The 26,961-nt window shown below is 42.9% G+C and overlaps 2 protein-coding genes across 9 annotated transcripts in view; one reads left to right on the top strand and one right to left on the bottom strand.

The window, feature by feature from the left end:
• LOC118513434 overlaps positions 1 to 10,067 on the top strand; it is a 31,947-nt gene extending 21,880 nt beyond the window's left edge. For 4 of the 6 annotated variants that reach the window (XM_036059166.1, XM_036059167.1, XM_036059170.1 and 1 more), the window contains exons 11-13: positions 1,042 to 1,131; positions 2,033 to 2,168; positions 9,242 to 9,817. In XM_036059166.1, coding sequence (XP_035915059.1) covers positions 1,042 to 1,131; positions 2,033 to 2,168; positions 9,242 to 9,817 — 802 coding nt within the window. Of the gene's footprint in view, positions 1 to 1,041; positions 1,132 to 2,032; positions 2,169 to 9,241 lie in introns of all 6 variants that reach the window. The other 2 variants (XM_036059171.1, XM_036059165.1) reach the window with 1 other exon arrangement.
• The window catches only part of LOC118513433, a 197,676-nt gene that overhangs the window by 100,958 nt on the left and 69,757 nt on the right, over positions 1 to 26,961 (bottom strand). For all 3 annotated transcript variants that reach the window (XM_036059164.1, XM_036059162.1, XM_036059163.1), the window contains 3 exons: positions 25,416 to 25,504; positions 12,659 to 12,760; positions 10,359 to 10,477 (listed from right to left, as the gene is read on the bottom strand). In XM_036059164.1, coding sequence (XP_035915057.1) covers positions 10,359 to 10,477; positions 12,659 to 12,760; positions 25,416 to 25,504 — 310 coding nt within the window. The remainder of the gene's footprint in view (positions 1 to 10,358; positions 10,478 to 12,658; positions 12,761 to 25,415; positions 25,505 to 26,961) is intronic.

The raw sequence follows: 26,961 nt of genomic DNA, 5'->3' as shown, positions 1-26,961 counted from the left end.
CTTGCATTGTTACCCGCGCCAAGGTTTTCAGTTTTTCCCGACCCCATCCCAACAGCTCCACACATCACAGAAACAAACTTCCGTTGTAATGCTACCAACGTTCAACAACAACCCACCCTGCACCGTCACAGGAAAGTAGGAAATTGGAAAAATCAACACCACAGCACCATGGCTTCCACGGAGGTCACCTAAACCGTGCTTTCGCTAAACTTTAATATTTATGATTGTTTTTCCACCTTTCACCCCGTGGCATAATCCCAATAAGATGTAACACACTATGCATCCACCGCGCGGTGGAGAACATATTTTTTGGTGAAGAAGTGCGTTTGAATAAATTTCGCGGCAACTTTCCCCTGCACGAGTCGCTGGTTCGGAAGAAGTGAACTTTTCCGCCTTCCGTACCGTACCGCGGTACCCAGTTCCCGTGGGAGAAGTGCGTAAATTTACATAAATAAATGTCAATTGCGGATGTAGGCGGTTGCCGTAATGTCCGCCCCTTGGTGCTTTTCGACGATGAGAAGTTGCACGACGGAGCAGGTTGGCTGGAAACAGCTTGCCTATCCGACGTTGATCTTCAAAACCTACCGGAAACCGGTTACAGTGGATGCGCTGAGGAGGATGATCGTGGAAAAAGGACTCGTAATTGGTATTTACGGTGGACGGAGCAGAAACTACCGCGACTTAATGATTTAAGGCAAAAAATAATTAAGAACGAGATGTTGGGTAAATATGAACAGCTGTCAAGCGGACGCTGCGTCGTACTATACAATTTTTATTTAAATCGCTATGGTTTGTCAGCAATCGAGCTGGTGGCATATTTTGCTGACCGGGAACCGGACCTTCAATTTATCACATCGATTTCGAAAGAAAAACACGCTACTTTGTATGGATGGAATGAACTTTCATAATTGTTAACGCTTTACAAAAATGCTCAACGGAATGCTCGTTTCCGAGTAAATGTCAATCAATCTTTAACCTTCAACATTGCGCCTCCATTTGTAATGATGAACATTGACGTGTGCTCGTTGGTTTTAATTACAGATTCTGGGAAACGGACATTCGCACGGCCCGTACAGCGAACCGTACGACGATTCGTCGAAACCGTGGCGGTGAAGCGGACATTATGTCGACGTAAGTATATATGACGCCATTTGACTGCTCAGCATTGCGAATTACCATGCCCGGGAAGTCGTTCACCGGACACCGGGGGCTTTCCCGGAAGTGAAACGCGAGCCCTTAACACTATTGTGCCCACTGACTGCGCAGTCCACGCGCAACCCATTTACACCGCGAAAATCAAACCGAAATCGAAAAAAAGTTTTCGAACAATTTCCCACTAAAAAGCTTCTTATCAGTGTAACCGGTTCGAAGTTGTGTGCGCGGGTGCGCTCTCTCCAAGCAGCGTCAAATGAAAAATCACTTGCAAAACACTCACTCTTGCCGATCAGTTTGATGAAAAGCCGGTGTTCCCTTTCTCCATCCATCCATCCACCACCAAACACACCGAGCCGAGTGGAAGAGCGGAAAAGTGCTCGAAAAGCGATAAAAAAGTTGCAACAGCGCCCGAGGAGTCATATTTGAAAAGTTAATAAATATTTGCAATTGCTTGGTACAATTTCTCGAGTGCTCATTCGAGGGTGGATGGATTGGATTTGGTGGGGATGGAGGACGGTTTCGGATAGCGCGGTTCATAAGCGGTTTAACAGTGGTCAATGCAGCAGTTACAGTCTTATAAAGGCAGGCAGTTCCAGTGAATAGTGAAGCTGAGAGCCCGACTCCCGGAGTACTTGCTCGTGGAAAGTTATTTGTCGGGGTTTGATTTTCACCGACAACTTCAACAAACCTGAAACGGAGGGCCAGCTCATCGTTGGCAACATCGAGGACAAATATTCCCCTCCACCCCCCGCCCCCGGTTCTGGACGATCTTCCGGGTTTTTCAATTTGATTTATTTCCCTCTTTGTATTTTTTTTTTGGGTTCCTCTCATCGTTCGTCTTCAAACACGCTTTACTTCCCGCTTCTTGCTGGCACAGTTACGCCGAGCTGGAAAATGACCCGAAGGCACGGAATCTGGAGAATGCACTCGAGCAGGCCCTGAAGGAAGCCGTCGACGATGACACCTATCGAAAGGTCAAGCGGATGAGCTATTCCAGCAATGCGGCCGGCGAGGTAAGTCAGGCCACTGCCACTGGCAGGTTCGATTTTTGCAGAGGACACGTTTACGACGGTTCGCGTGAGGTGAGCGAGAAATTAAGCTGCCAGCGTTGTTCCCCATTTTCCCAATCGCTCGAGCGAATCGTCAGGTGGCGATGGTTCGATGGGATAAATTCCAAAGTTTTCGACCCGGGCCGGACGTTCTGCTGGTCACGGCGAACGGTGAAGAATGTGTTGGGACCGTGACCTGCTGGCACTGGATCCGCATCGAACGGTTTCGGTGGCTTAAGTGCGGGGTGTGCGCTCGAACGTATTCGGGCTGGCTGCAGTAGAACGATTTATCGCTGTCCCGAACTGGAGGGAGATTCTTCCGCTGTCCGTGAAGAATAATGCTGGTATCGATGGAACCCTCCCCGGGAACGGGATCAGGTTCGCCGGGTTTTGACATATAGCGGTGAAGTATCGGTGATTAAAGAAAAGGTGCCCGGACCAGACACTGTAGCAGAGTGTTTTGCAGGTGTTTGTCCTGCAAAGCAGCTGTCGTACAGGAGTTGCTGATTTTATCACTTTGTAGTGTGTATGATGGAGACTGAAATATGCTCAAGTTATGTTATTTAAACGTGAGATGGAGAAGTTGAAAGCTACTTGATTTATTAGAGATACTTATGAAACAACGTTAGATGCATAAGAATCTCCAATAATTATTTGCTCAAAATTTCTATTGCATGCTGATGAAGTCCCCGAGTGGTGGATTTAGCATCTCCGCTGCTGCTCTCCATGAGTGTAAACTCTTTAGACTTATGTGTCATCAATCAATCACCCCGTAGTTTATAGTAAAAAAGGCTTACGCCTGGAGCTATTCAATTCATGTAACGCAGAAGTCTTTCAACCACAACCGATGAACACCGTTTTTTAACAGAAAATTGGACTATTTCAGTCAGCTCACCATAGCCGAGATCTTTAATAGGGAGTAGATAACTGTCTTGTAAATTTGCTTAAGAGGTAGCAATTAGTCACTTATTTTCCGTTATAGTTGTAACATTTGCAACAGTGCATTCTACCTTGTTTTTCTACTCTAGCAAAAATATGCAATACTTTTTGTTACAAATTATACTAGTCAAAGGATTTTTAATTATTTTTCAACCCCAACTTACACTCGACGCTCAAACAAAATAAAAAGTAAGTGCTTGAATTATTTTCGGTATCGTGTCAGATGTGAATGGATGGCTTTAATAATATTCAACAAAAAATATTCTTAAAGGTATAGGTATAGGGTTTCCATTCGTTTTGCAAGATATATTAAGCTTTTCGAAATAATCTAGAGGACAAGCTTATAATAATGTTGCTGCTAAACAGCAGGTCTAAAATTAAACCATCTATACCAAGTGTGGATCAAACGTTAAGGGGAAAACGCCTTAAATTATGCAATTCGAGTGACAAGCGTTATTTTACTCCTTTTCAAGGCTCTTTTCTTATTCAGGTAGAACGGTCTGGCCTTTTTCAAGGTTGTTACAATTTAAGTTAAATTTTAAATACCTCGCCATTGCTGAAGACCATCGAACGCCACGCATTCGACATAAACCGGATACTTTCCAACGTTTGTTCCAACCAAACGACGATAAGATTCGTCTCAAGCAGCATGCACAGTTAATAATGCATCTTCACGTTCCACGTGCAAACGCTCGGAGCGAACGAGTAAATGAAAACATGCTTCACATATCTCATGCCAAACAACATCCTGCCTGCCTGCCGTGGAAGCGGGGAAAGGCAAATTCTATTATTCCGCAATCAAGTCAGTGCAGATCGCCGACATCACACGCGAAAACAAACAATCTTCCGGTCTACCCTTCCCAAAACGCCCAAAATGCCGAAGGTGGTTGTAGCGCACTCCTAATGCTAAGCCCTCGGGACGGTGTAAACTAAAACAGACCCATCGTCCCGACAACAACGAAAAAAGAGAAGGTAAAACATGTTGGCCTCAACCTTTCAAAAGCTTCACACTGGGCGCATAAAACGGTCGGCACTTGTTATGCAGATTTGGCCCCGTGTGCAGTGTTGTGTCGGTTAAACCGGTGAACCGATTGGCAACCCGGACTCGCACACACACACACGGCAGCTGCTGTACAAATGATCGGCCATCAGACCACTCGTCGTTCGAGTCCCGCGTTTCGCCCTAACCGCGTATCCTCATACGTCCGTGATTTATGTCCGCACCAAGGGCCGCGGAAAATTGCTCCAGCAAAACGACGGTTTGGCGGTTCATGTTCAGCTTCGTTTGTCATTTTTCATGCTTTTCACTCTCGACTGATAAATGTTGATTTTGGCTTTGGCCCTTTCCGTTTTGTGTGCGTGTGTGGGCTAGGGGATTCCCGTTGTGTTTGTCCGTCGTGTTTGGTTTAGCTGTGCACGATGTGTGTGTGTGTGTGTGTGTGTGTGTGTGTCAGTACATTGTTACTTATGGCTGGTAGCATAAGTCACGGGGCACACAAAACTATACACACCCGTGGGCCCCCTGAACGTGCAGCAACACCGGCGACCCTATGCTGTGAGCCGTTGCATGTTTGCGGATGTACTTCTTCGGGTGAAGAAAACATCAGCTTCACGTTCTCCACGCTGTAGTGCTGGCATTGAATTTTATTTTTATCTCGAGTGCATGGGTAAAAGGAAGCACGAAAGCCATCCGGGCTGCAAAAATTAAGATGGTACACATGATGTGGGTACGAGCGGCGAGCGCGGTGAATGCAACGGAATGGGGGAGACGGTTTCACAAAAGCTTATGCTGCTCGGTTTCGCCAAAGGATCTTTATCTTGGTTGGGGAGATTTTTTTTGTGGAGATGTTCCTGCATGAAACATAAATAGAGTTTACTATGAGGAGCACGCAAGCATTGGACCGATGCTGCAACCCTGGGAAAGGAATATTAAATTCTTTCGAAAAATATGCTGTCATATATACTAATGATATGTATCACTTTACAATTTCTTTACATCAAATTATGTGCATGAAGTAAAAAAGGAGGAGGAGAAGTTTATACATCATTAAGTTCGCTCAAAACTAGTCGTTCATTTCTCGTTTTGTGAGAGAACCTTTTTTTTTTGGTGCCCGCTTTTCACCTCAAACAAGCCCAGTTAGTTCACCTCGTTAGTAATATTACGTCTGGGCGTATACCGCTTTTGTGTTGTCTAGATATGCATTCCTGGGTTTTCCTCCTCCTCGTTTTTTTCCTTCCAAAACAGCACCCGGGATTCTTTCTGGCTAACATTTCATATTAGTGCCAGTGGCTGTCAAGTCGTTATTATGTTTTCCCATTACAAGCCCGTCGAGCAGGATTCTGTGAGTAAGCTCTTTTTGGGCACGGTTGTTTCAGCCCGGTTGTGTCGCTTGTTGGGGAATAATAATGAGGATTTCTTTTTCTCTTTCCATAGCACAAAATTTTCCAGTACGTGTGTTAAACGTGTGCTTCCAAAGGGATAGAATAGAGCCAAGTACAATTTGGACCTTGCTTCTATGCGACAATTGCTAGCGGATTTCGGTTTTGTTTTCTTGTTCGGGACGACACATCCCCGACGCTTAATGTCTCACACGTACAACAAACAGCTGACAGTTTTGGGGAAGATTTTTTAAAACGGCTAAATATTACTAACGCTTTACGCTAAGAAACAATGGCTGACAGCTGTCACAGCTAATGCTGGGCGACGGGAGAAGAATAATTTACACGGCTCTCCGGGTCCCTGGGAGATGGTCCTTTGGTGGAATGTCTTCTGATTCTTTTCTTGATTTTTGATGTTTTTATGAGTGTTTCTTATGAATGTTGTCTACTTAAAAGACAGCGTACAACTGTCACTTGTTTTATTACTGCGGCCCTTTATATCGTTTCGTTTTACCATCGTCTATACGATTACTGTCTACCATTCGTCTAATATAATCCATCCTTTACAAAGCAAAGCTGCTAGCAATAAAATAAACAAAAATCAATAAACAAATAAAAGTAAGCAGCATAATCCGTTTAAGAAGGAACACGTTTGCGATAAAAAAGCTCAAACGCCGCGGAGTTACGTCGAGTCGTGCGTTGAATGTAAATGGTACACATTTCATTTCATCTGCAGAGGAACGCTACCGAAAGCTGCAGAATTGTTTTTCCTTTTTTTTGACAGTTTTGCTTGGCGCCAAACAGCAAAAACAGACGCACGCACAAGTATGACAGTGTGACAGGCGCAGATTTTGAGCCGCGTCGTGTGGGCCCCGGTTTTTTTAAAACTGATGGCTAGCAAAAGGCATATTTAAAAATCCTTACAGCTTTACATCCGCGCTTGATGTGTTCTGTAAACGATTTCTGCCCAATGGTGGGAATCAACCGGAAGGCTCTCTACAAGGGGAAAGCGTCACCCATTTCTGGCACGGATTGGGTGGACGGATGGATGCGTGAGCGAAACGCGCCACGATATATGTGACAGCAGGGGAGGATGTATTTGAAAAGTTGGACAGTTGTCTTGTCACGTGTGTATACAGGCGTGCGAAGAACGGAAGCTCGCGAACCACACCACACGGCACCCCGTGGGATGGTGACGAATGATGCATTTTAATGATGTGTTCCTTTGGAGTCGCGGTTCCGGCCGCACGCAAGGTTTGCTGTTTTGGTGGTGCTCGTTTACACAGTCACGTGCCGGAATAGCGTACGTTTGGCGCGTGCTATTCGAAGAGTGATAATTTGTTAAACAATCCTATGTTTGTAGGCAGTCTTTAGATGCGTTTAAAGTACTATTCGGCTAATAGAGGAATGGTTTACGATAGTTTCTTCGATAGATAGGCAGCATTATTGAACCATGGCTGACGAGTTGAAGATATATCTGTCATATCTTCTGCAGTCTGTCTGTATATGACATTACTGATAATATTATTTGTGTAGCTTCTTGTCCTGGTGTTCAATCAACTTGATGTGTGTTAACGTATAAAAATTGTCTGTAATAATGTTCACTAGACAAACGACACCAACACTTTTCGATTCTAAATAAGGTAGAAACTTTATTCCATGAACAAACGTAATTCGAAATTTAGGGGTTCTGCTAGATTGTAGGATGACACCTCAAGAACATTACGAGTTAATAGCTTCCAAAGGTTTTCGCCTTCTAGGTTTTATTTTGCATTTAGGGCAGTAATACAAAACCTGGTCTATTTATTCTTCTTTGATACTAAAGCCTCGAGAGATCTTGGCGATTCCGTGCCTTGATCCTATCAGTAGCTAGATTATCAATCCTGTGTACGGAGAGGCGGTCCGCTGTCAGTTTATGATTTTTTTCCTTACAAAACTCACAGCATTTTTTCGTCTGTGCTGGATTTAAAGACACTTGCAGTCTTAAATCTTTAAACTGTTCAATCGTTCAACATTACAATTTGATAGTGTTATTTGGACATCAACGCAAAATAGCACTTCATAGAAAACTAACATCAGTGATAGGTTTATCTTTTGCCGTGGTTTCGTAACGCAACTTACCCCAGTTACCGTGCTAGATGACTGGTCTTAGAACTGAAATCCCTCCAACATAGGCGAATGACGGCCCAACACTTTTTTTCTATAAACGCTTATCTTCGGTTTCAATGACGCCCTTTGCATTATTGAGCAAATAAACTTCCAGGCTTTTAGCAGAAAATTTATACCAAGCATGATTTTAGATCGACTGAATTTGGTTTCAAATGCCATCCAGACCGCCTCCCCGTACGTTAGGCTGATTACTTTACTACGGGTAAAATAAGGTCAAAGAAAGCCAGAAATGGCGGGCCGAGACCCCTCGAGGTAGCAGCGCTAAGGAAGGGAAAGAAGAAGAATTTGGTTCTTAAGTTCTAATGAAAGCGCCTGAAAGTATGCAATTCGTAGCTGAAAAGTCATCGTGACATCAAAAATATTTCTTTTGACTCTCAAACTGTAACCTTCCATTGATCCGATCACAATTTAAATCTTAGTTTCACTTCATTTTTATTTATCAATTCACATCTTTGAATGACATTTGACATCCTATAATTAATAGGATTTTGAATCAAGAGCTACATTTCAAACATTTTCTTTCTTTTTCGCCAATTGCTTCAATCATGCCTATTTTACTGGGAGAATATCAGTATCAGCGGAGATTATAATTACGCTCAACTGAATTCCCTTTCCACAAGTTTTAACTGTAGGTCAATTTCCGAGCCCCCCCCCCCCACCAGTCCCATGGGTCCCCAGTCTATCGTCAACGTATGATGGCAATATGGTTACGGTTCGCTGAGCAACTGCTCCACCCCACGAATCGAGCGCATTTTATGAACAAGTATAATTAAGCCGAGTTTGAGTGAAAATTTAATTAGCATTCAATCCAGCGGCGAACACCGCCCTAGCTGCCATCGAACACTGCTTTTCTCCCGTCCCATTTTCTTTCGAAGCGCATAATAAAATGGAAGGTGCCATTTTGTGTGAGCACCACCGGGTGCGGGAGAGAACTAGTGTAGAAAATTTGTTATCGTACGCGTTTTCGTGCGCTTTTTGTCTGTTCGACCTATCATTAGACCAGCACCAGGTGTGAGTGAGTGTGTGAGCGGGTTGTTGATTAGAGAACCGGATAAACCGGCTTGCAGCTTGTTTTGGGATGCAACTGATACGCCATTCGAGTATGAATAGGAATTAATTGCAGATGGTCATCAGTGACCACCACGGTTCCGTTCGGTTTCGTTCCACTACCCCAAAGACATCACAGACTGGCCGTTGTTTTTGATGATGCGTAATGCTAACCTCGTCACCTCATCAATAATAATATGGAGCGAAACCATGCCGAAACGCTGGCAGCGCTAGTAATTGAATACGAGCGGTGGGTTGTCTTAACCCGGAGCTTCAGCATCACTAATGAAATAGTTCACTTGACCCGCTGGCACCGAACATTCCCCACGTCACCAAAACAACCATCACCGCTCAGTCGGGTTGAGTTTTTTTTTTCCATAATTTGAACTTTACCGAACGTTGTCAAAATAATGCCAATGAGTTAATTCGAGTTCGAGTGTCTTTTTAAGCGATGAAAAAACGCTTTCCCAACGACGAACATTAATTGCAAATATTATTTCCAGATTGCCGAGCGTCTGTTCGGCGGTTCCGGTTCCGGGACGGCGGGAGTGTCTAACAATGGGGGCCAAATTGGAAATCCCATGGCAACGGGCGTTGGCTCGAGCACGAAGACGACGGCCGATTTGAAGCTGTTGGAGAAACTCGTTACCTCGCTGCTGGAAACGCACGGCAACAGTTCCGCCACCGATGGCCGCGCAGAAGGACTTCACCGAAGCGGATCCGTACTGGGACGCTTCCGTCCGATGTCACGCTCATTCCGCTCGACAAGCTCACTGCGAAGACGCAACGAAGCGCCGACCGGTGCTTCCGATGGCACAGGTGGAGGAGGGCTGGGGGGTGGTGGTGGTGCTCCGGGCGGAGAGGGAACGATGCCAACTATTCAGGAATCTGGCACCGACCGAAACAGTGGCAGCCGCGGACGACGAAATTCCTGGAACGATCGGGGTGGCAATGTGCGGCGGGTGCTGAACTCCATCGCTAACGCGCCGCACCGGTTCAGCCAGTCGCTGAGTGGCGGCGGACCACTTCAGGATAACGACGACGAGGAGCGCAGTAATTTGACGCAGAACATTCTTTGACGGGGTCGCGACAAAGTTAATAAGGATAATGGGCATCGCGGAAAAGAAACGGCTCGCTGCTACTGCGAGGGACTTACTTCTTGCCGGAGAAAAAATGGCCCATCAGATTTAGCGTGACAGATGCGTGATAGTGCGCATCTGGGTAGAGGTGTTAAGAAATTGAGATAAACTTCACCACTTGCAATTATGTTGTAGCAGCAACGTAATATTTTTCAATAAGTTTTTAGTCTCTTCTATATATAAAAATATAAAAAAAATGTTTATAAATTTTATATATATAAAAAGAAAATATATCACATCACACATTCGTTCATCCTGCCGAGGTGTAACGCTTCTAAAGGGATGTTACTGTGGTACGCATAGAATCTGCATCAGTTTACAAATGCTTCTTCCCCTCTATGCCGGCAAGCGGATAAATGAATTTTAAAGGACCACCGCAACGACGGCAAACGGTTGTTCATTTTAATGAGATCGTCATACCCACTGGCCCAATGTCTGGCCGAGCGCCGGAGCCGTTAGCACCTGAAATGATGCAACGTACCTGCTTTTCCAGCACCGTCACTGTGTTTTCATTCAGCTGATGTTCACCGTTGTCGTTCAGTTCGAAGTGTGATGCGTTTGCCAACCGTACCGTCATCTCGTATTTGGCTCGTCCACGACCTGCCGGAGAAAATCGGAACGAATGGAAATCTGTAACTGTTTGTTGAAAGTTGAGCGTTAGAAAGTTGTTGGTTTTCTGTTAGTGTTTCTAATCGTAATTAAAGCAATTTAATTCCATTACTTCTTCAAAGAATAATATCCTGAAAGAGGAGAAAACAAAAATTCTTAGACGGATTCTAGCCCACCCTTTCATTAAAGCTTTCGGTTTTTGTGAAAAGCTCCGATTATAAAGAAAAACAACGCACAAACCCAACATGGATAGTGGCTTATCGTTCTGTTTATCCCATTCGAGCTATTTAGTCCCGCTTACACCATAGTGGTGAAATTAGTTTTTCATTCTTGTCCCCCGGCGCTTTGCACTCTCCTGCCTGCCCACGTCAGTTCCCTCGGCAGCAACCATTAGCCAACCGTTTTATGCCTTATCTAAGTCGTACTTTCATCAAAACCATAATCTTTTTCAATGGCAAATGAGAAAAAAAGGGATAAAGTAAAGAGTAGTGGAAGGAAAGTGATATAATTTTCCACCCGCTTTTCCTCCTTGCGTTGGAAATGTCAGGGCCAAAGCTGTGGATTTCGCTGACGATGCCTTTGCTACTTTCTTATCAGTGGCGTGCCGAGAGAGTGCCGCCATTCCGCACCAAACGACCGTTGGAAACAGTCATAATGAAGTTTGGCGAACAGTTTTTCCCCGCCCCAAAATGCTCCGAACCGATTAGGCGGCTGATAATCGACCTATTAAACTAATGCATAATTTACGCTTATGTCACACCCATGCTCCCGGGTGGGGGCAAACGATAATGAAGTGTTGCGGAACCGTATCAGCCTTTTCGCACAGATCTAATCCATTGGCTTAGCATTGGCTCCCGTTCTGTGCATTATGTATGCAAACAGAAGGAGAGAGAGAGAGCAGATAAAAAAGAAGACCTGCTGAATCATTGGGGCGAGAGGAAAAAAACCGAACGAGAACTACTATAGCGCACAGCAGCGCTAGTGATTGGACTGGCTTTTGATTTTTCCTATCAGTTGGGATAAAATATTCATCGCCGCTAGAGTTGGGAAAGCCGACCGTGAGGCCCGGGATACCATTAATCATGCAAACTGTTTGCTTTTTGCTGTTTGGGTAAAACCAGTTGAAGCTAAAGGAGGTGGAGCTCCTGTTGTGTCAACGATTATGCAAATGTTTGCCATGAGTTTAGTAAGGCGAAATGTATCACAGCTCCAGAGCGTAGGCGCATTATTAAATGACCCAAAAGTTTCCACGTATTTTCAATCCACCAGGATTAAGTGTTTGTCGTTGCTGGAGGAAACAATACGAGGACAACATCACGTACTGCCACGACCCGAGATGCATATCTCAATCAGTTAAGTAATCTTGTCGAGCGATTTTTGTCGCACTGGAAAATTCCTCGGATGGAATTTGTTCGAATTCGGTAAGCAAATAAGTAATCATCCCGGGGGTCACTCTTGCTCTCCCAAAATCACACACACACACGTACACTTTGTTTGCCGAAAGAATTGTGCATCCGGTCGGTGTGCGAGGAAGCTTAAACTGTTTGCTCACTGTGCTTTTATGTAAATTGGAGTGCAATTCCGTTGCCGGTCAATTTGTATTGCATACATTTAGGGGTGTGCCAAGCTGACGGAACACGCTTGCTGGTTGTTTAAGCTTAGAGTATTAAAGTCAAGCTAATCGTACAGTTGTCATTCGCACGCCCTGCTCGACGTCCTGCCGGCTGATTCTCAACCGATTTGATGCAATGTGACAAAAGCTTTCCTTTAAGTTATGAGAGGTTTGCTTTACCGGACGACCGTTCGTGTCGTCTCTATTCTCCCGAGGGATCACAAACTTTCCGGTCACCTCTTTCTGGTTGAAAACAAAAACACATTACACGCAACTCTCGGCACAGGCTTTCTTCTTCCCGTTTCAGCAGTAGAATTTGATCAGAAATTTACTACTTCCTCCATTCCCGTCCGGGGTAGCTTCTTGGGCTGGACGTAAAACATCTGAACTTTATCGCTTCCTGCCACGTGCCTGCTGTCCTGCCACGGTGGGCTACTGGGGGCACCCACCTGTCACGTGCAGAAGAGAAGTTGGTACTTCGATGTTGCGAAAAGTTGCAGCACTGGTTCACGCGCGAAGCAAGGTGAGGCAAGAAAAGCTCAAGAGGGTTCGATACTTACTCGAGGACGATATGCTCTGGTCACAGCGGCACACGTCGAGGCTGTCACCGGGTGAAATACACTGGCGAAAGCAGTCGTCGCCTTCCTTGTCGAGATTGCATCCTGCGGGAGAGCGGAAGAACAGGAAGAAGAAAGTTGGTCAAAATTGTATGCTTTTGCTGTAAGTTTTGCCTTTCTGTGGGCGATGCTTGTATGGGGTGGGTGTGGCATGTGACAGATGGGTGGGGAGGTTGACGGGGGAGTAGGAAGAGGACAACGCCAAACACCGAAAGGTGGAATGATATGGAAAGAGAATGCTAAAAATAGTTTCTGTCGTCGGCACAGGCGGTGGTGCCGTGGTAAGTCCATGGACCATTAACTCGAGGACAGTTTGATGCAGGTCGAGGACGCTTTTCCTCGGTGCGGTTAGGTGTAAAATCCGGCGAAGAACCGACCAAGCGAGCGTAGAACTCTTCTTCCATTCAGAATCGGTGTCACTCCGGGGAAAGTCACCGGAACGGATACGCGCGAGTGTGAGTGAGATCACTTTCGTTCCTTTGAACTTGAACAACTTCACTCGACACTTTAACTTTTGCCATGCCCAGTGTCCCACTTGGGCTGGGCATGGAGGTGCTTTACATGGCTTACAAAACTATACTCCCCAGGAAAGAAGTCATACAAATTCCTAACGAAGCGAGTACACTGATATCTGCGGGAGGTAGCTCCAGAATCACAACACAAAATGGGGGTGATTTAGACGTCCGCGCCCAAGGAGTCCGGGTGACATCATCATTAGCTGTGAACAAAACGGTATATTTACCAAGGCACTGGATGTGGGACTCGATCTTTTCGTTGCTCCACAAATACGCTCTGGACGTGACGTGACGCCCGTGTGTGTTGGTTGGTGGTGGTTTAATGATGACGACCACACAACACACACACACACACACACACACACACACACACGCGGCATACACAAATGGCCGTAATGTCGTGGTCGGTAGTTGCGGAATAAATCGCTCCAGGATTATTTTCCTTTTCCAGACTCCGTTGGCCTCCTTTTTCGCAAAAGGACTCTTCGCCAAACAGTTCGGTCATAAAACTTGGCCCCCAAGATTCGTTTACACTCAGTGGATGGCTGTGTATGCATGGGTGTGTGCACGTAATGGTATTGTTATATTTTATGCTTATCATATCGTGCTCATCGCTACCTGCACCAGCCAATACGCACCGAGGGGTTTGCAGGAAATGTACTTTTACCACGAAGGTTCACGCCCCCCAGGCAAGCGGCTAAAAGTGTTGTGTGCTTTCTTCGTCCTTGCTGGCACCGTCCGATGACCGATTCCACTCAATCAGCTTCATCCCTCACGCGGGGTGGTGGTCATTTACGCACTCGGTAGCTCGCTGACTACCTGCAGCATAAAAAGTGTTGCCCCGGATCCTCCCTATCGGATCGGAACGCTGGCGTGGTTCCGCATCGCTTGGCATAAATCATTGGTTGGTAAATATTTAACGAAGGCACAAAACCGACCAACCGACCGAACTAAGGGAGCGAAGGTTTGTGCCGGTGGCCGGGAAAAGAAAATAGCAATTTAAGCTTTCCGGGTTGTGATGTCCATTTGGTTTGCTGTGGGTGGGCGAGAGATTCTAGCATTTTTGTTTTGGGACGCACATTTTAGAACAATGTGTTCCGGCCATTGGGAAGTAAGGAAAGTTGATGTAAAATTATGATATTGGTGATTGCTGGTGAGCTGATTGCTTTACTGCATATTTTAATAGAATGACATATTCGGGAAATGTACGAGATGGGTCCCATGGCGCACCTGATAACTGTGTGGCCCAGGGTGAAATTTCATTGTCTGTCTTTTCTGCTTTTTTCCGAGAGAGTCCAGCAAGGTGAATGAAGTCGAATGCCTCCGGCAGTCTTTATAGTACGGTTTATTTAAAATTAATGAAAATAAATCATTATTTATTTATTATTACGGTCAGAAGCCGTTTTGTCATCACCGCGTGTAATGACTGCGAATCATGAATTCACACAAATACAATTAAAAAAGATTAACAAGACATTTCCTCCTTAAAAAATCTAGGTATTGTAACCATACGAGCTCTGGTTAAATATTGTTGAACATTTTTAACTACCTTTGAAAAATCAATTGAATTTAATTTTGATATGATTAAATTTCATTTGATTGAATTAATCAATCAGTTTTGGAGGTCATACATCTGAGAGAGGATGAACCAGTAGTAAGTAGTGAAGGACAGTAGAATAAGGTCAGCTTCATTTGCGAAAAACTAATATATTCAATACATTCCCTAGGCTTACCCTTATGAAATTTGGAACGCCATCTAATGTTTTTAACAGACATTTTATATTCGTTTAAAAACAACTGTATCAATACATAAAATAAAAATTACAGATAATGTTGATCCGCTGCATCGAGTCAAATCAAACAACACAACTTCTGTCTGAGACGTCACCTGGCACAAGGTAGATCTATCCACGGAATTCTGCTTCATCAAACACAACACTGTACCCAAACACGATCACGATTCCAGCCATATGCAATGGGTCCTTTCCCGTCTTTGCATCGGTCACAGCTGCCTAAATCATTCATACAATCTCTTCAGATTTTGTCCTCGATTATGAGGATTTTGTGACGTCAACATTACGATCCGCCACATCCCTGCCGATTGCGATGGGTACACTAAGAACCAAAACTCTGATTTTTACGCATCAGTAACTGAGATATTTAAATGTATAACACACTAGTTTAACCGCTTGCTATAACCTATTAGCCAATAGTTTTACCTTCACTTGTACCCATTAAAAGGACAGAGGCCAATGAGGTCAAAGAGATTAAAATCCTGTTTAAATGAATGAAAAAGGATCCATGTTGAAAAGCTTGAGGCATAAAAATATAACTATTAAATTATTAATCTAGGCTTGTGCGGGCCATAAAAAGTGTGAGAAGAGAATAGAGGTACTATGAACAATAAAAAAAATGTTTACACTTCGATCTTAGCCTTTAGGTCGATGTGGGTTGATTGGATTGATTTAGAAGATTTGGATGTTAATTTTGATGAATGTACATTTTTCATCATTTAAAGTGTTAACATCATATTTTGAAGTCAAAAGCAATAAGAAACATTGAGTTTATATCTCCCCATCATCAGCATCCCATGATTCGATCAATTTTTGAAAATCTGAGCTAAGTTTTAGAAATGAAAAAAGTTCAATATTTCGAAAAGCGGTGTCAAAGTCTCAATTTTACGCTTTAAAACATTTTGGTAGCCTTTTTAAACTTTCCGTCACTATATGTACAGTGTGATCGACAGCTAAAAACTCACATAAATCCATGTGAAGAGTGGGTTAAACAAGGGAGAATAGTTTAGCTTTTTATGTTGCCTCTACACGCTCTTTTCCAAACACCTAACACGCCTTTGATGATGTTTAAAAAGATATTTTTTTGTGATTTTGTTACTTTTTATAATCTTTTATTCACATTTCAAAATATCATGTATAGCAAAACTTTAAGTAAATAATTTTTAATTGATTACAACCGATACTTGTATAACATCTGCACTGAAAAGCAAAGACTTTTGGCACCTTTTTAATCAGTAAACGAAACTGAACGTTCTTGTAACACACACTTTTGACACAATATTGATTGAATTACAACAATTTCTGTGTTTCATTTTTGGCCACTAAAGCAGCCACCGCGAACAAAAGTTTTCTAATGGAAATTATGTTGTGGCTGCAGAACATCTCGATCCATTCTACCATAAAGAATGGAGTGAAAAATCTGGCTAAAAGAAAACAAAGCGAAACCTGTTACAAACATCATTACTGTACAACCGAACAAGCACAACTGTTGTAGCGCCAAAGAAATATAAATTTTATCACCACTTGGCGTTGATTCCAGCCGCGACTTACCGGACATACCTACACCACCGTGCGTCACTGCTCCACTGCAAAAGATTCGGTGGATGGTGAGCGAGCTGTGAAAGGAAAAGTTTTTCTCACCTAGCCACAATTATCCCAACCCAACATCACTACCACCACCAGACATCAGCTGGCCAGTTTATCGGCCCACCGACTGGAAAGTATTGTCCAAAGTTGATTTACGACATAATTAATGTCGTTTTCACTTCCGACGCACACAAACTTCCTCGGTTCGCTCGGTGTGGATGGTTTATTTTTTCGCTCCCTTTCACAGAAAGGAGAACAAGCTCCCGGTGTAGTTGAAATTTCTAAATCTCGAGTAAAAAAGCAACGGAGCCCGGTTGGAAGACAGCCGGCACAAAACGCCGGCCGCACACACTACATTCAGCCTTTCGATGGAATGAATTATTGACTTCCGATCGATGGGGTGGGCGCATTTGTCACCAATTTTTTTTTGGCAAGATCCAAAATTTTGTGTTGGTTTGAGTTTTTATTTCACTTCTTTTTAGTGGCAACGAACGCACCGACGTCTGTGTGCGAGCGTGATTCGGTGGAAGGAAAATCTATCCCACAACCGACCCCAGCCAACCCGAGACAGCTGAGAGTGAAGCAACGCGAGCCAATCGCTTGTGGATTAAAATGGCATTCCGACGTTCGTTTTCACCATTCACCAGCCGAACAATGCATGTTCGCTTTTTCTTGGCTGGGATTTTGCCGGTTAAACTTTCTCACTCACACTTCCGTGCAACCGTCACAGTGATGGCCCAAATTGCTTGCCCAAATGCGCGAGAGTGACAATATTCGTCCGCCACGAATGCCTGGCATGCGAGAGCGGCCACCCTTGTGGTCGTAATAAATTATGAAACTTTCCCAAATAAAACAGCAATAAATCTTGTTAATTTGCTGATGAGGAAGTGCAAAGTAGATGCCTCCTACACCAGGCACCGTCTTCGTGCCAGCGTCAGAGCCCCATCCAGATGATCTGAGTGAGCGAGTCGATGATTTTTCTTCCCCATTGCTCTTTAGATGGAGCCGACGGCGGAAGTGGAACTCTTCTGTAAAAAAAAAACCATTTCGGAAGGCATGGAAATAAGGCCACGCACACACACACTCAGACGTAAGCATATCCTTATGCACACACAAATCAGCATAAGGAGCGGTAATATAAAGATTTGCTCCGGGAAAATGGGACGATTTGATAAAGCGCTTTTGAGGAACTCCGGTACGGATGTGTGTGTGTGTATGTGTGTGTGTGTGTGAAGGCGGACACACCTTTTTCACACGACAGATGGCGAAATTGACATCCACGGTTCGGGAAGGCTGGTGAAGGTGTTTAGGCGCTGGAGTTTATTGCGTTTGGCGCGCCACTTGTATCATCTCTTTTCGGTACTTCTTCATCGTCTGCACAACCACCAGGAAAGGGAAAAAAACCAAACTAAGTGAACTTGGCGTGACTTGACTTTGGTGGGGCTTAAGCAGTCTCAGCCTGTTGAGTTAAGCTTTTGAAAATCCAATTAAAATTTTATATCATTTTGCAAAACTCCACCGAGTGCGCTGTTTGGTGGGCGAAGTGTAGGACAAAGACCAAAGGTGCAGTGGAAAACGAAACGCCGCCAACCGGCAAAAGCTAAAAGGTGCTATATTAAAGGGAAAGTTTGGAATAGTTGTTTTATTGTGGCGAGATATGTAAGGTACTGGATATAGAACTTGAAAGAGCAACTGGTATTCAGCGATGACGGTGACAGTGACAGGTGAATGCAATTCTGTTTGGAGTTGTACAGTTTGCTAGACGAAAGGACGGAGATATTCATTGGGAAAGTTTTACTTCTAGTTTGCTAATGGTTTATGTACAATAGCTAGTCCCAGAAATGTATCTCTTTTAAGTTGTTTTAGCTAGATTCTCAAATCTCGATCTCGAGAGATTCAGTTACCAGTGAATGTCTTCCATAAAGGGACTGACCACGTGTTTGCTTGCATCACATACATTAAAAGATTATTGATTCATATTCAATCATGGAATAGAACTTTTCCATGATTTTTATATCCTTTTTTTAGGAGGAAGATAGTCTAACGGAAAAAGGCCATCCCGAAGTTTTTTGAAACCCTCGGAGCGCAAGACTTTCATGTGAGGTGGCATTATTATGAAGAGGTGGCCTTTATGATCCGGTGACAAGGCGTCAGACGCGCCGGTCTTTAACGGCAGGGCCCCGGCCCCCGGTTCAAATCCCATCCGGACCGCCTTCCTGCACGTAAGGCTGACTACTTTAGTGTGGGTCAAATTAAGTCACAGAAAGGCAGAAATGGCAGGTCGAGACCTCTCGAGGTTGTAGTGCCAAGGAAGAAGAAGAAGGCCTTATTTTGGTGCAATTTCGATATAGTTATCCGAGAACTCATCCAAATGATGAATTTCCAGAAAAAGAACATTGTGATATGACTTAAAGACGATAGTCAAATAATCACACAACGTACGTGTCTAACAGTGCTTGTGAAAAACATTTCACGACTGCGGGCGCGTCGTTGATCGCACCGACGTTTAACTGACCTGTAAAGCGATCTTTTTGGGCAAACTTCTTTTGGAGGATTTGCATTGTTGCGAGATGCATTATTATGAGGCCAACGCTGAAGCCAAGAATCAAGACGTTTATCCTTTATGCGAGGCAAACCTTTTCTTGGTAACTCGGTCTAATTTTGCATTCCGTCAACCATGGCTGCATCTTATCTCTAGTAGGTTGGAATTGACCTAATCCAACCATCGAGCTCGTTGTGCTCTTCTAGGCCTCGTGCTGAACGGATCACTGACGAGCATCATCCTCGTAGGACATGATTCCGGCATCCTCATCACGTTCCCCAGCCATCATATACTATCGGCTTTGACCATCGTCAGTATATCAGCGCCGCTAAACAGTTCAGAAAGCTCGTGGTTCTTTTTCCTTCTCCATAAGCTGTATCACCTCGCAGGCATCACCAAACATAGTCCGTAACACCCACCACTAGAAAATGGAAACCTCCACCAACCATGACTTGTCCCCGCAGAAGACTATCGAACGCATCAGTGTGGGATGCATCGTGCATTTCGTGCATTGTTGTAATCTTCTGAATCTCATGAGTTTGAGGATTCCATAGAAGGAACGATTCTTCTGGATTTCGCTGCTTACGTTGTTATCCGAAGCAACGATCAAGTAAGTAAGATCGTCACCGTCAACTGATCTTCTACTCTATCACGGTCAGAGCCTCCAATCTACACCTACGAGCTAGGCGTTTCAGTCGGATGTACGTCTCGCATACCGATGCCGATGTCCGTCCGATTATGTCGATGTTATCAAGCAATTGGACGCTGATCCTGGATGTCCAGGCCCTCGCTTCGTATGACACCATCCAGAGCAACGTTGTACTACAAGCAGGAAAATTCGTTCCTTTGCCTCAGTCTTCATTTAATTTCGATCGATTCTGACAGCAAGTTGTTTTTTACTCATGGCTGTTAACTTTATGATTAGAAAACTATGATCTTTTTACCATGAAAGGCTTGAAGAGGTTATGTTTACTTGACTTTATTTTCCTATGATTAAACTTCTCAAACAATTTAGGTTGACGATTGATGTTGAATATTGCTTTCTGATGTACAAAATTTCTTATTCAAAGGCAAAAATAAAGATTTGTATCAACCGCAAATAAATGTAAGTACCTATTGCAGTGTAGACAACTTTGCGCTACAAAAAATTGAAACGAATGCATTTCCATCGCTTATAGACCACTTTATCAAAATATTGATATTGATGTAGTTTCAACTTTTTCCAAAAGCTCTCCAATTCCCTCACTCGATGAACGTTCAAGTGTACCAATCGTTTTGGGCAAAACGATACACCATCGTTACAAAATCACAACTCGAAAAACGAACCCGGAGCCATTGCAAGGTTGATCGAAACTAGTTTCAATTATATGCAATAAAATAACAAAAAAAAATCATTCTAGTTCCCTGCAGAGACATTTCTTTTGCTGTGTTGGTGTAGGTAAATCACACATTTTACCTTCCCATCAGACGAACGAACATATTCGCGTCCATTCGACCAACGCAAAAGTGCCACAATGTGAAGTAGTTGACGAGGTATGCTACCGCCATTTCTTTTTATGCTTTTTTACAGTTTTTTCGCTTTACCCTCCCCCCCCCCCCCGTGAATGTCACCATTGAGTGGCATAAATTTCGCTACCACCTAGCACGGCACGGAAACTCGCTATCGATCGTCCCCGGGCCACACTTTTCGGAGTGTGCTGAAGAGGTGGAAAACTTTTTCCGGACCTCTCGTGAGTAAAAGCGTTTTTCATTCAAGTTTTTTTTTTGCAAGCCCAGTGTGTACGCAACATTTGCTACACACGGAGAGCACGGTGAGTTGCCATGCTTTATGGTGAAGATGCGTTGGTTCTTTACGATGTTATAGCTTCGGTACGATGGTGGCGTGACGTAGACGTGGCTACCTGAGACCATCTGGCTTGAACGGGTCTACAGGATGGTGTTTTAGGTTTTCCGATGTTTTCTCTCCTTCCTCGAAAAAAGTTGTACATTACGTTGGCAAAGTTGCGCACAAGAGGGTGCAGTCATTGTGAGACAGTACAACTGGGCTCCCTCAAACGAATCGAATCGAAAGGCAATAGGGAGGACGATAGGCTATCGCAAACTTAATAAAAATTATTGAATTTTATCTTAATAACTTTTGGTGAAATTCTTTTTATGACTTTTATCAGCGTTACTGACAGGGTCAGCATAATCTTGAGGGTCACAAAATGGACAGAATTAGGGGGAAAATTGTCGACCCGATTCCCGCTTTCCTGAGGTACAAACAAAAACTCTCATTCATCGTTTTCTTTTTTTTTTATTTCTCTGCCATTATTGAATTCCCATAACCATTTTTAAGGTGTTGTCTCCCTTTCTTTTACACGTTGTTGAAAGTTAATTTTAAAGCTAATAAATTGGTTATTAGCGTTTTAATATTTGCAAAAAAAAATCTTCAAAGTGCCCCCGTTTCAGAGAACGTTTTCATACTTATGCTCCCTGCGCAACCTTTTTCTCCCTCGAAATTAAAGGTTGACTGACGTTTGGCAAGTGCTTTTAATGGAAGCTATCTTTTTCCGATGAATTCGACGAGCACATTCGATCGATTATCAATGCAGCAGACGAACTGGAACGAGAGCTCGCTCGTGCCGTGTGTAAACAATATTTGCTGAATTATTCATAACGAATTAAGATGCGTTTGCGGTGAAATTGATTTTCAATCAGAAGGGAAGAAAACATAAAAGCGAATGAAGGATATGATTTGGTGGAAGGCTTTGAACTGCAGATTATAATAGATTATTCATATTTTGTACTTGTTTCTATTTTTGTATGTTGTGTAGAACAGTGATCATAAATGAAAAAGATTAACCATGAAGGTCAAGTGTCGGTGTCTCTTGTTTCTAACATCGAATATTTCTTACATTTAGAAAATGTATCTGACACACGAGTGTTGAAATGAATGTGGTATTCACTGACGCGGTGAATTTTACTCAAACGTCCACGAAGTACGGGTTGTGACATACTTAATTCGTACGTGCTGCAGCTTTGGTTTAATATTTTAAACATGAAATTTAAGGGATCTCACTATTTTATCACTACCGTTTCTTATACGATTTTTTATCCGTTGTCTTAAAATCCAAGACGGAGCAAAACAAAAAATATAGTCAGGGAGAGCCAATGCTGTCAATTATCGTAAGGCCAGCGATTGGAGTCCCAGCTGCTTGCATTGAGATCCATCAAGTAGACCATCTTTTATTTCAGACTTCAGCCGAAATTTTCAAGCATGTTTTAAGTATGGTAATGAGAGGGCTAAAACTGACAGTCTAGTTACGGAGATGAATATGAAAACCGCGTGTTGAAGACGAATCACTTTTATGTGATTTGGCCACAGCATGGTAAATCAGCATGCGATTTACCCCTTGTGTTTGCAATTCTGCCTCCAGGATATGACGACACTCTAAATCGATGGCTGTCAATAAGTCGGTGCAGATGGTGTCAATTTGTTCCCCAGAATCAAGATTCCTCTTGCAGAATCTGACGAATCCGATGAATTTTGTAGAAGTGTATAATACGAGGATATTAAACAAGTACTTCTTTCTACATTTAATCAATTATGCAGTTAATTTTAGTCGTTTAGAAAAATTAAACATATTTGTACGACGAAATTACGGCTTACAGAATGTTTATCAATTTGAATATCTCTCACAAGTAACCATGAAATCTACAGAGCAGATGGAAATCGTTGTAAAATTCGGCGTGCTTAGCAGCAACTGCTCACTCCTTTTTATCTGTGCTGTAATTTAAAGTAATGGATGGATTATACCCAATTTTAGCATTTCGATAGAAATAGAAATGTTCCGTTCCAAATTCGGTGGCAACGATCACAAACCCACCGTTGTGCACATTAATTTTAATTAATGAAGATCAATGATTCGTATCATCCATCCGTCCAGCGACCGATGACTTGATGCTACGAGCGCGAGCGGGAGCCAGCCATTCGTCATCACTAATTGCCGCTTAATGAGTGGACCATTTCGAGTCAATCAATAAAATAACACTCAATTAAAGGAACGGTGTGCGCTGGATTAGATTGATTTGGAGCGCACAGTTTTACAGTAACTTTGCTACTGGATCGGCAGCGAAGCAGCGCACTGGAATGTGGCAGAATGGTAATGCACTAAATCAAGTTAATTGCTTCAAAGTGAAAACCGGTCTCCATTTGCCTACAGCTTTGAACATTGGCCACTACACTCGGGGACCCGCGGGTGCCAAATTAGAATGTCTCGCATGCCCATCAGCTTGCATCAGTATTTTTCATTGGGTCCTTTTTTCATTTGTAAGCGGGAATGATGGCTGTTTAGGGGGTGCGAAAAACTGTTGGAACATGCGATGGAAAATGTTGCACAACATGGAATAACATGGAAGGAAGGATTCAATGTTTTTTTTTATCATGCCTTGTACCTATTTAAGACTTTTGTTTCCAAACTGCATAAAGACTGTGTTAAATACAATATAATACAGCTCAAACACAAAACACTTGTCAGTTTTAATGATCTGTTTACGTGCTGCTTTTAACGAAGCTTTATCAGACGCGCCTACCAGTTTGGCCTCTTCTAATGCTTGTCTCGAAACTTGATATTGTCTTGCGAAAAACATTCTTATCAAACCATAATTCAGCCACAAAATGCTGCTGAAGCCAAAAGCTACCTCCAGTCACAGGATGGATTGGTACGCACACTTTGACCCTTGGTGTACATTTTCTTTGAATTTTGGTACCCCAATTACAGGTTTTTCTTTCGGTACAGTCACTTCTCAAACCACAGGAAATCACCCTGCACACACAGCCGCTCCTTTCCGATAAGAAGGAGATGGGGGAAGGATCCAAACAGCTAAACGAACCCATGTACATGTAACAAGCACCGACCCCTAAGCTTCGGACCGAAACAAGCGTACCTCAAAAAACGATCCCAAAAACGGTCCCCTTTACGACAGGTGGCAGGAAGTGCTCAATATGCGAACAAGCCTCGTTTCGGGTGTACTAAGTGCACTAAGCGTTCGCCCGGCACCGAACGTTGGAGGGCTGATTTAATTAAAGATAAGAATCAATTTCGTTTCGTTTTCAAAATTATTTTCTGACATTTCCCATCCACACAGCTGCCGGCGTCCGCTTCCACGAAGTATATGCTTATGTATGTGCCATAGGATTTTCCTTTTGATTTTCCAGCCCCGTTCAAAATTTTCGTTTAATCGTTCGTCCTTCTCAGACGACAAAGGGAAGCAAAGGCCACTGCTTTGCCACCTTTTGGCGGTACACAGCGGAAAGGTACAGTGCTGGATGGACCGATGCTGTTAAGCTGAATAAAGCTCCGACCAGACTTGAAGTACCGGGCGCCTCCATTGCCTTCTTGTGGCATTGTACGGAGGGAGCGTGTTTTTTCGAACATAAAATCACTTTCTATGAAATTCAGGTCAGCAGGTAAGATGGCCAATCGGTATGGAAGGCAGGCAGACTGGTAGATGGAGGCCGGTTGTACAGTCGAGCAACATGATTGAGAACAGCTTTTATTAATATGACAAGTTGGCACCCTTTGTCCGGGGCTCCGTTGCGTTGTACTGGGTTGAGAAGGACTGTGCGGCATGATGCCTTCAGTGCAAGATATTGTTTTCCCGCAAGCGATACATGACGAAGAGTAGACCTGTGATGATGACGACGTTACGCACCTGTGTGCTAAAGACTTTCCATTCAAGACGATAAGAAGGGTAAAAGCTAGGAACGAATGGTTGGGGCGAAGGATCATCTATTAGAGAGCAAAACAGCACACCATTACACTCTGCAGTGGTAGTTGACAGCGTTCGGGAAGGAATTATGGAAACATTGAGCATCTATACCAATACTTTATACTTTTCTTTCACGAAAACAAGCAATAAATAAAAACACTTAAAGCTCTCAAATTTCCATATATAATTGAAAATCACTAGACTGTTTACCGTTCGGTGTTTAAACAGCCTGGCAGCAACAAAGCATCGGTTTCACAAGAAGGTAGATAATCGCGGCAAGATGACAGTCGTTAAAGTGGCTAATTAATTAAAATCCTCTTTCATCAGCATTTCTTGCACATTTTCGGAGAATCCTGTGTAGTGACGAGATGAGTGTTAGGGGGAGCGGGAGGGAAGAAAATTAGTATACGGGTGGGATGGGAACAAGCCCTTACCATCCTCAATGCATCAGCGATGAGATGAGCGTGAGTGGATGGGGTGGAAAGGATGTTTGCCGACGACAAGCTTACCTGTGACCTCGTCGTACTCGTTGATCTCACATCGCTTGCCCTTAAATCCGGCCGGGCAGATGCAGATGATGGCGTTGTCACCGATGTGCCTGAAAAGCACAGCAGAAGGACAAGCTCTGTTTAGCGCCTATGTTTTGTTAATGAGCAAAGGTTTGCTGCTTTACGGCACACATATATACACACACACACACACACATAGACAGAGAAACAAAAGCGATTGAAGAAAACAGGCTTTTGGGGAAGGTATCACAGTGATACGCCCATTAATATTGCAGCCTTCAGTACAGTTGTGGTTGATATGGGACCGTAGGTGGCAAAAAGGACAATCTCATAAAGTGTAAAATGATGAAGCATGCATTTAACACTAAAAGCTGTTTCAAAGTGTTCGTGTGTGTGTGTGTGTGAGTTAAGGTGGGAAGGTTACAAAAGATTAGTGTTTTGTCAGTAGGTAATTAACAATATATTATGGAACACTTTTATGATGGAGGCGCCTGGTGCTTTTGAGTTTTTCACTCTTTCGGGGCAGTAGATCGAATGCAATTGTTTTTATTTTTAACAATCAATATAAATTTTTTAACCGAGCACACCCGAGATAAGGCGAAATATCAGGAAGGAAATGCCTTGGTATTTTTTTTGTGAATTTGTGTTTTTTTTTTTGGTACTTGTATTTCGTCTGCACATGCGGTGCTGACAATACGGCTTCAAGCCGTCATAATAAATATATTAATAAAATAAAAAATAAAAAATAGTAATATAAATTTGAATAAAGGCAATTTAATATTTAAATTGAAACAAAGCATAATTTAATCAAATTTGTTCTTGTATTTTGACTAACGAGTAGAAAAGGCCAAAAACTTGCATAGAACACACTATTTCGCAAGTTTGTAAGAATTTCCCAGTGGAATGAGCAAATGAAGAGTTTGTACAAATAATTTTATTTAATCTCACAGTTAAGTAAATAAATTTTGCTTTATGTTAACTTTATGCTTTTAGCGGAATTTATTTTTTCTATCAAGTTATCCATATTAGTTCTTTTCATAAGTACTCTTTATTACTATTTTATCTTGTTTTTGTAACGTTTGAATTAGTTTATCGGCAATTTATGCTTTGTCAAAAATTTAAACTAAAATACATTTTTTATATTTTTTAATGCTTTTAAAAGATTGCATGACAAATTATAACATTTTTCAATTACAGTTAATTTAAATGTGTCTTCTTTGTTCTTTATGTCGTATGTGGATCATGCTCACATTTTCTCCATATATGCCAGAAAAGTTGTGCGCCCATTCTACTCCTTTGCCATTTTTGACACAAGATAACTATCTAGAATATTAAAACAAAATGAAAATATGGCTTTGAGCAGTTAAAGTCGAGTGAAAGTAAAAGTACTAAATACTGGAAAAAACAAAAATAAACTCTTTCATTATTTTTAGAAATTCCATGTTCAACCATTAAACTTTTTTTTTCGTCTCTGTACAAAGGAAAATCAGCATGTTTGCGTGGTTTAAAAAAAATGGAAAACTGTAAAAAGTGGAACTCAAAATGT

Source organism: Anopheles stephensi, chromosome 3, assembly GCF_013141755.1.
Source record: "Anopheles stephensi strain Indian chromosome 3, UCI_ANSTEP_V1.0, whole genome shotgun sequence".
Lineage (NCBI taxonomy): Eukaryota > Metazoa > Arthropoda > Insecta > Diptera > Culicidae > Anopheles > Anopheles stephensi.
The sequence above is the reverse complement of the archived record's forward strand: the minus strand, read 5'-3'. Positions and strand labels throughout refer to the sequence as shown.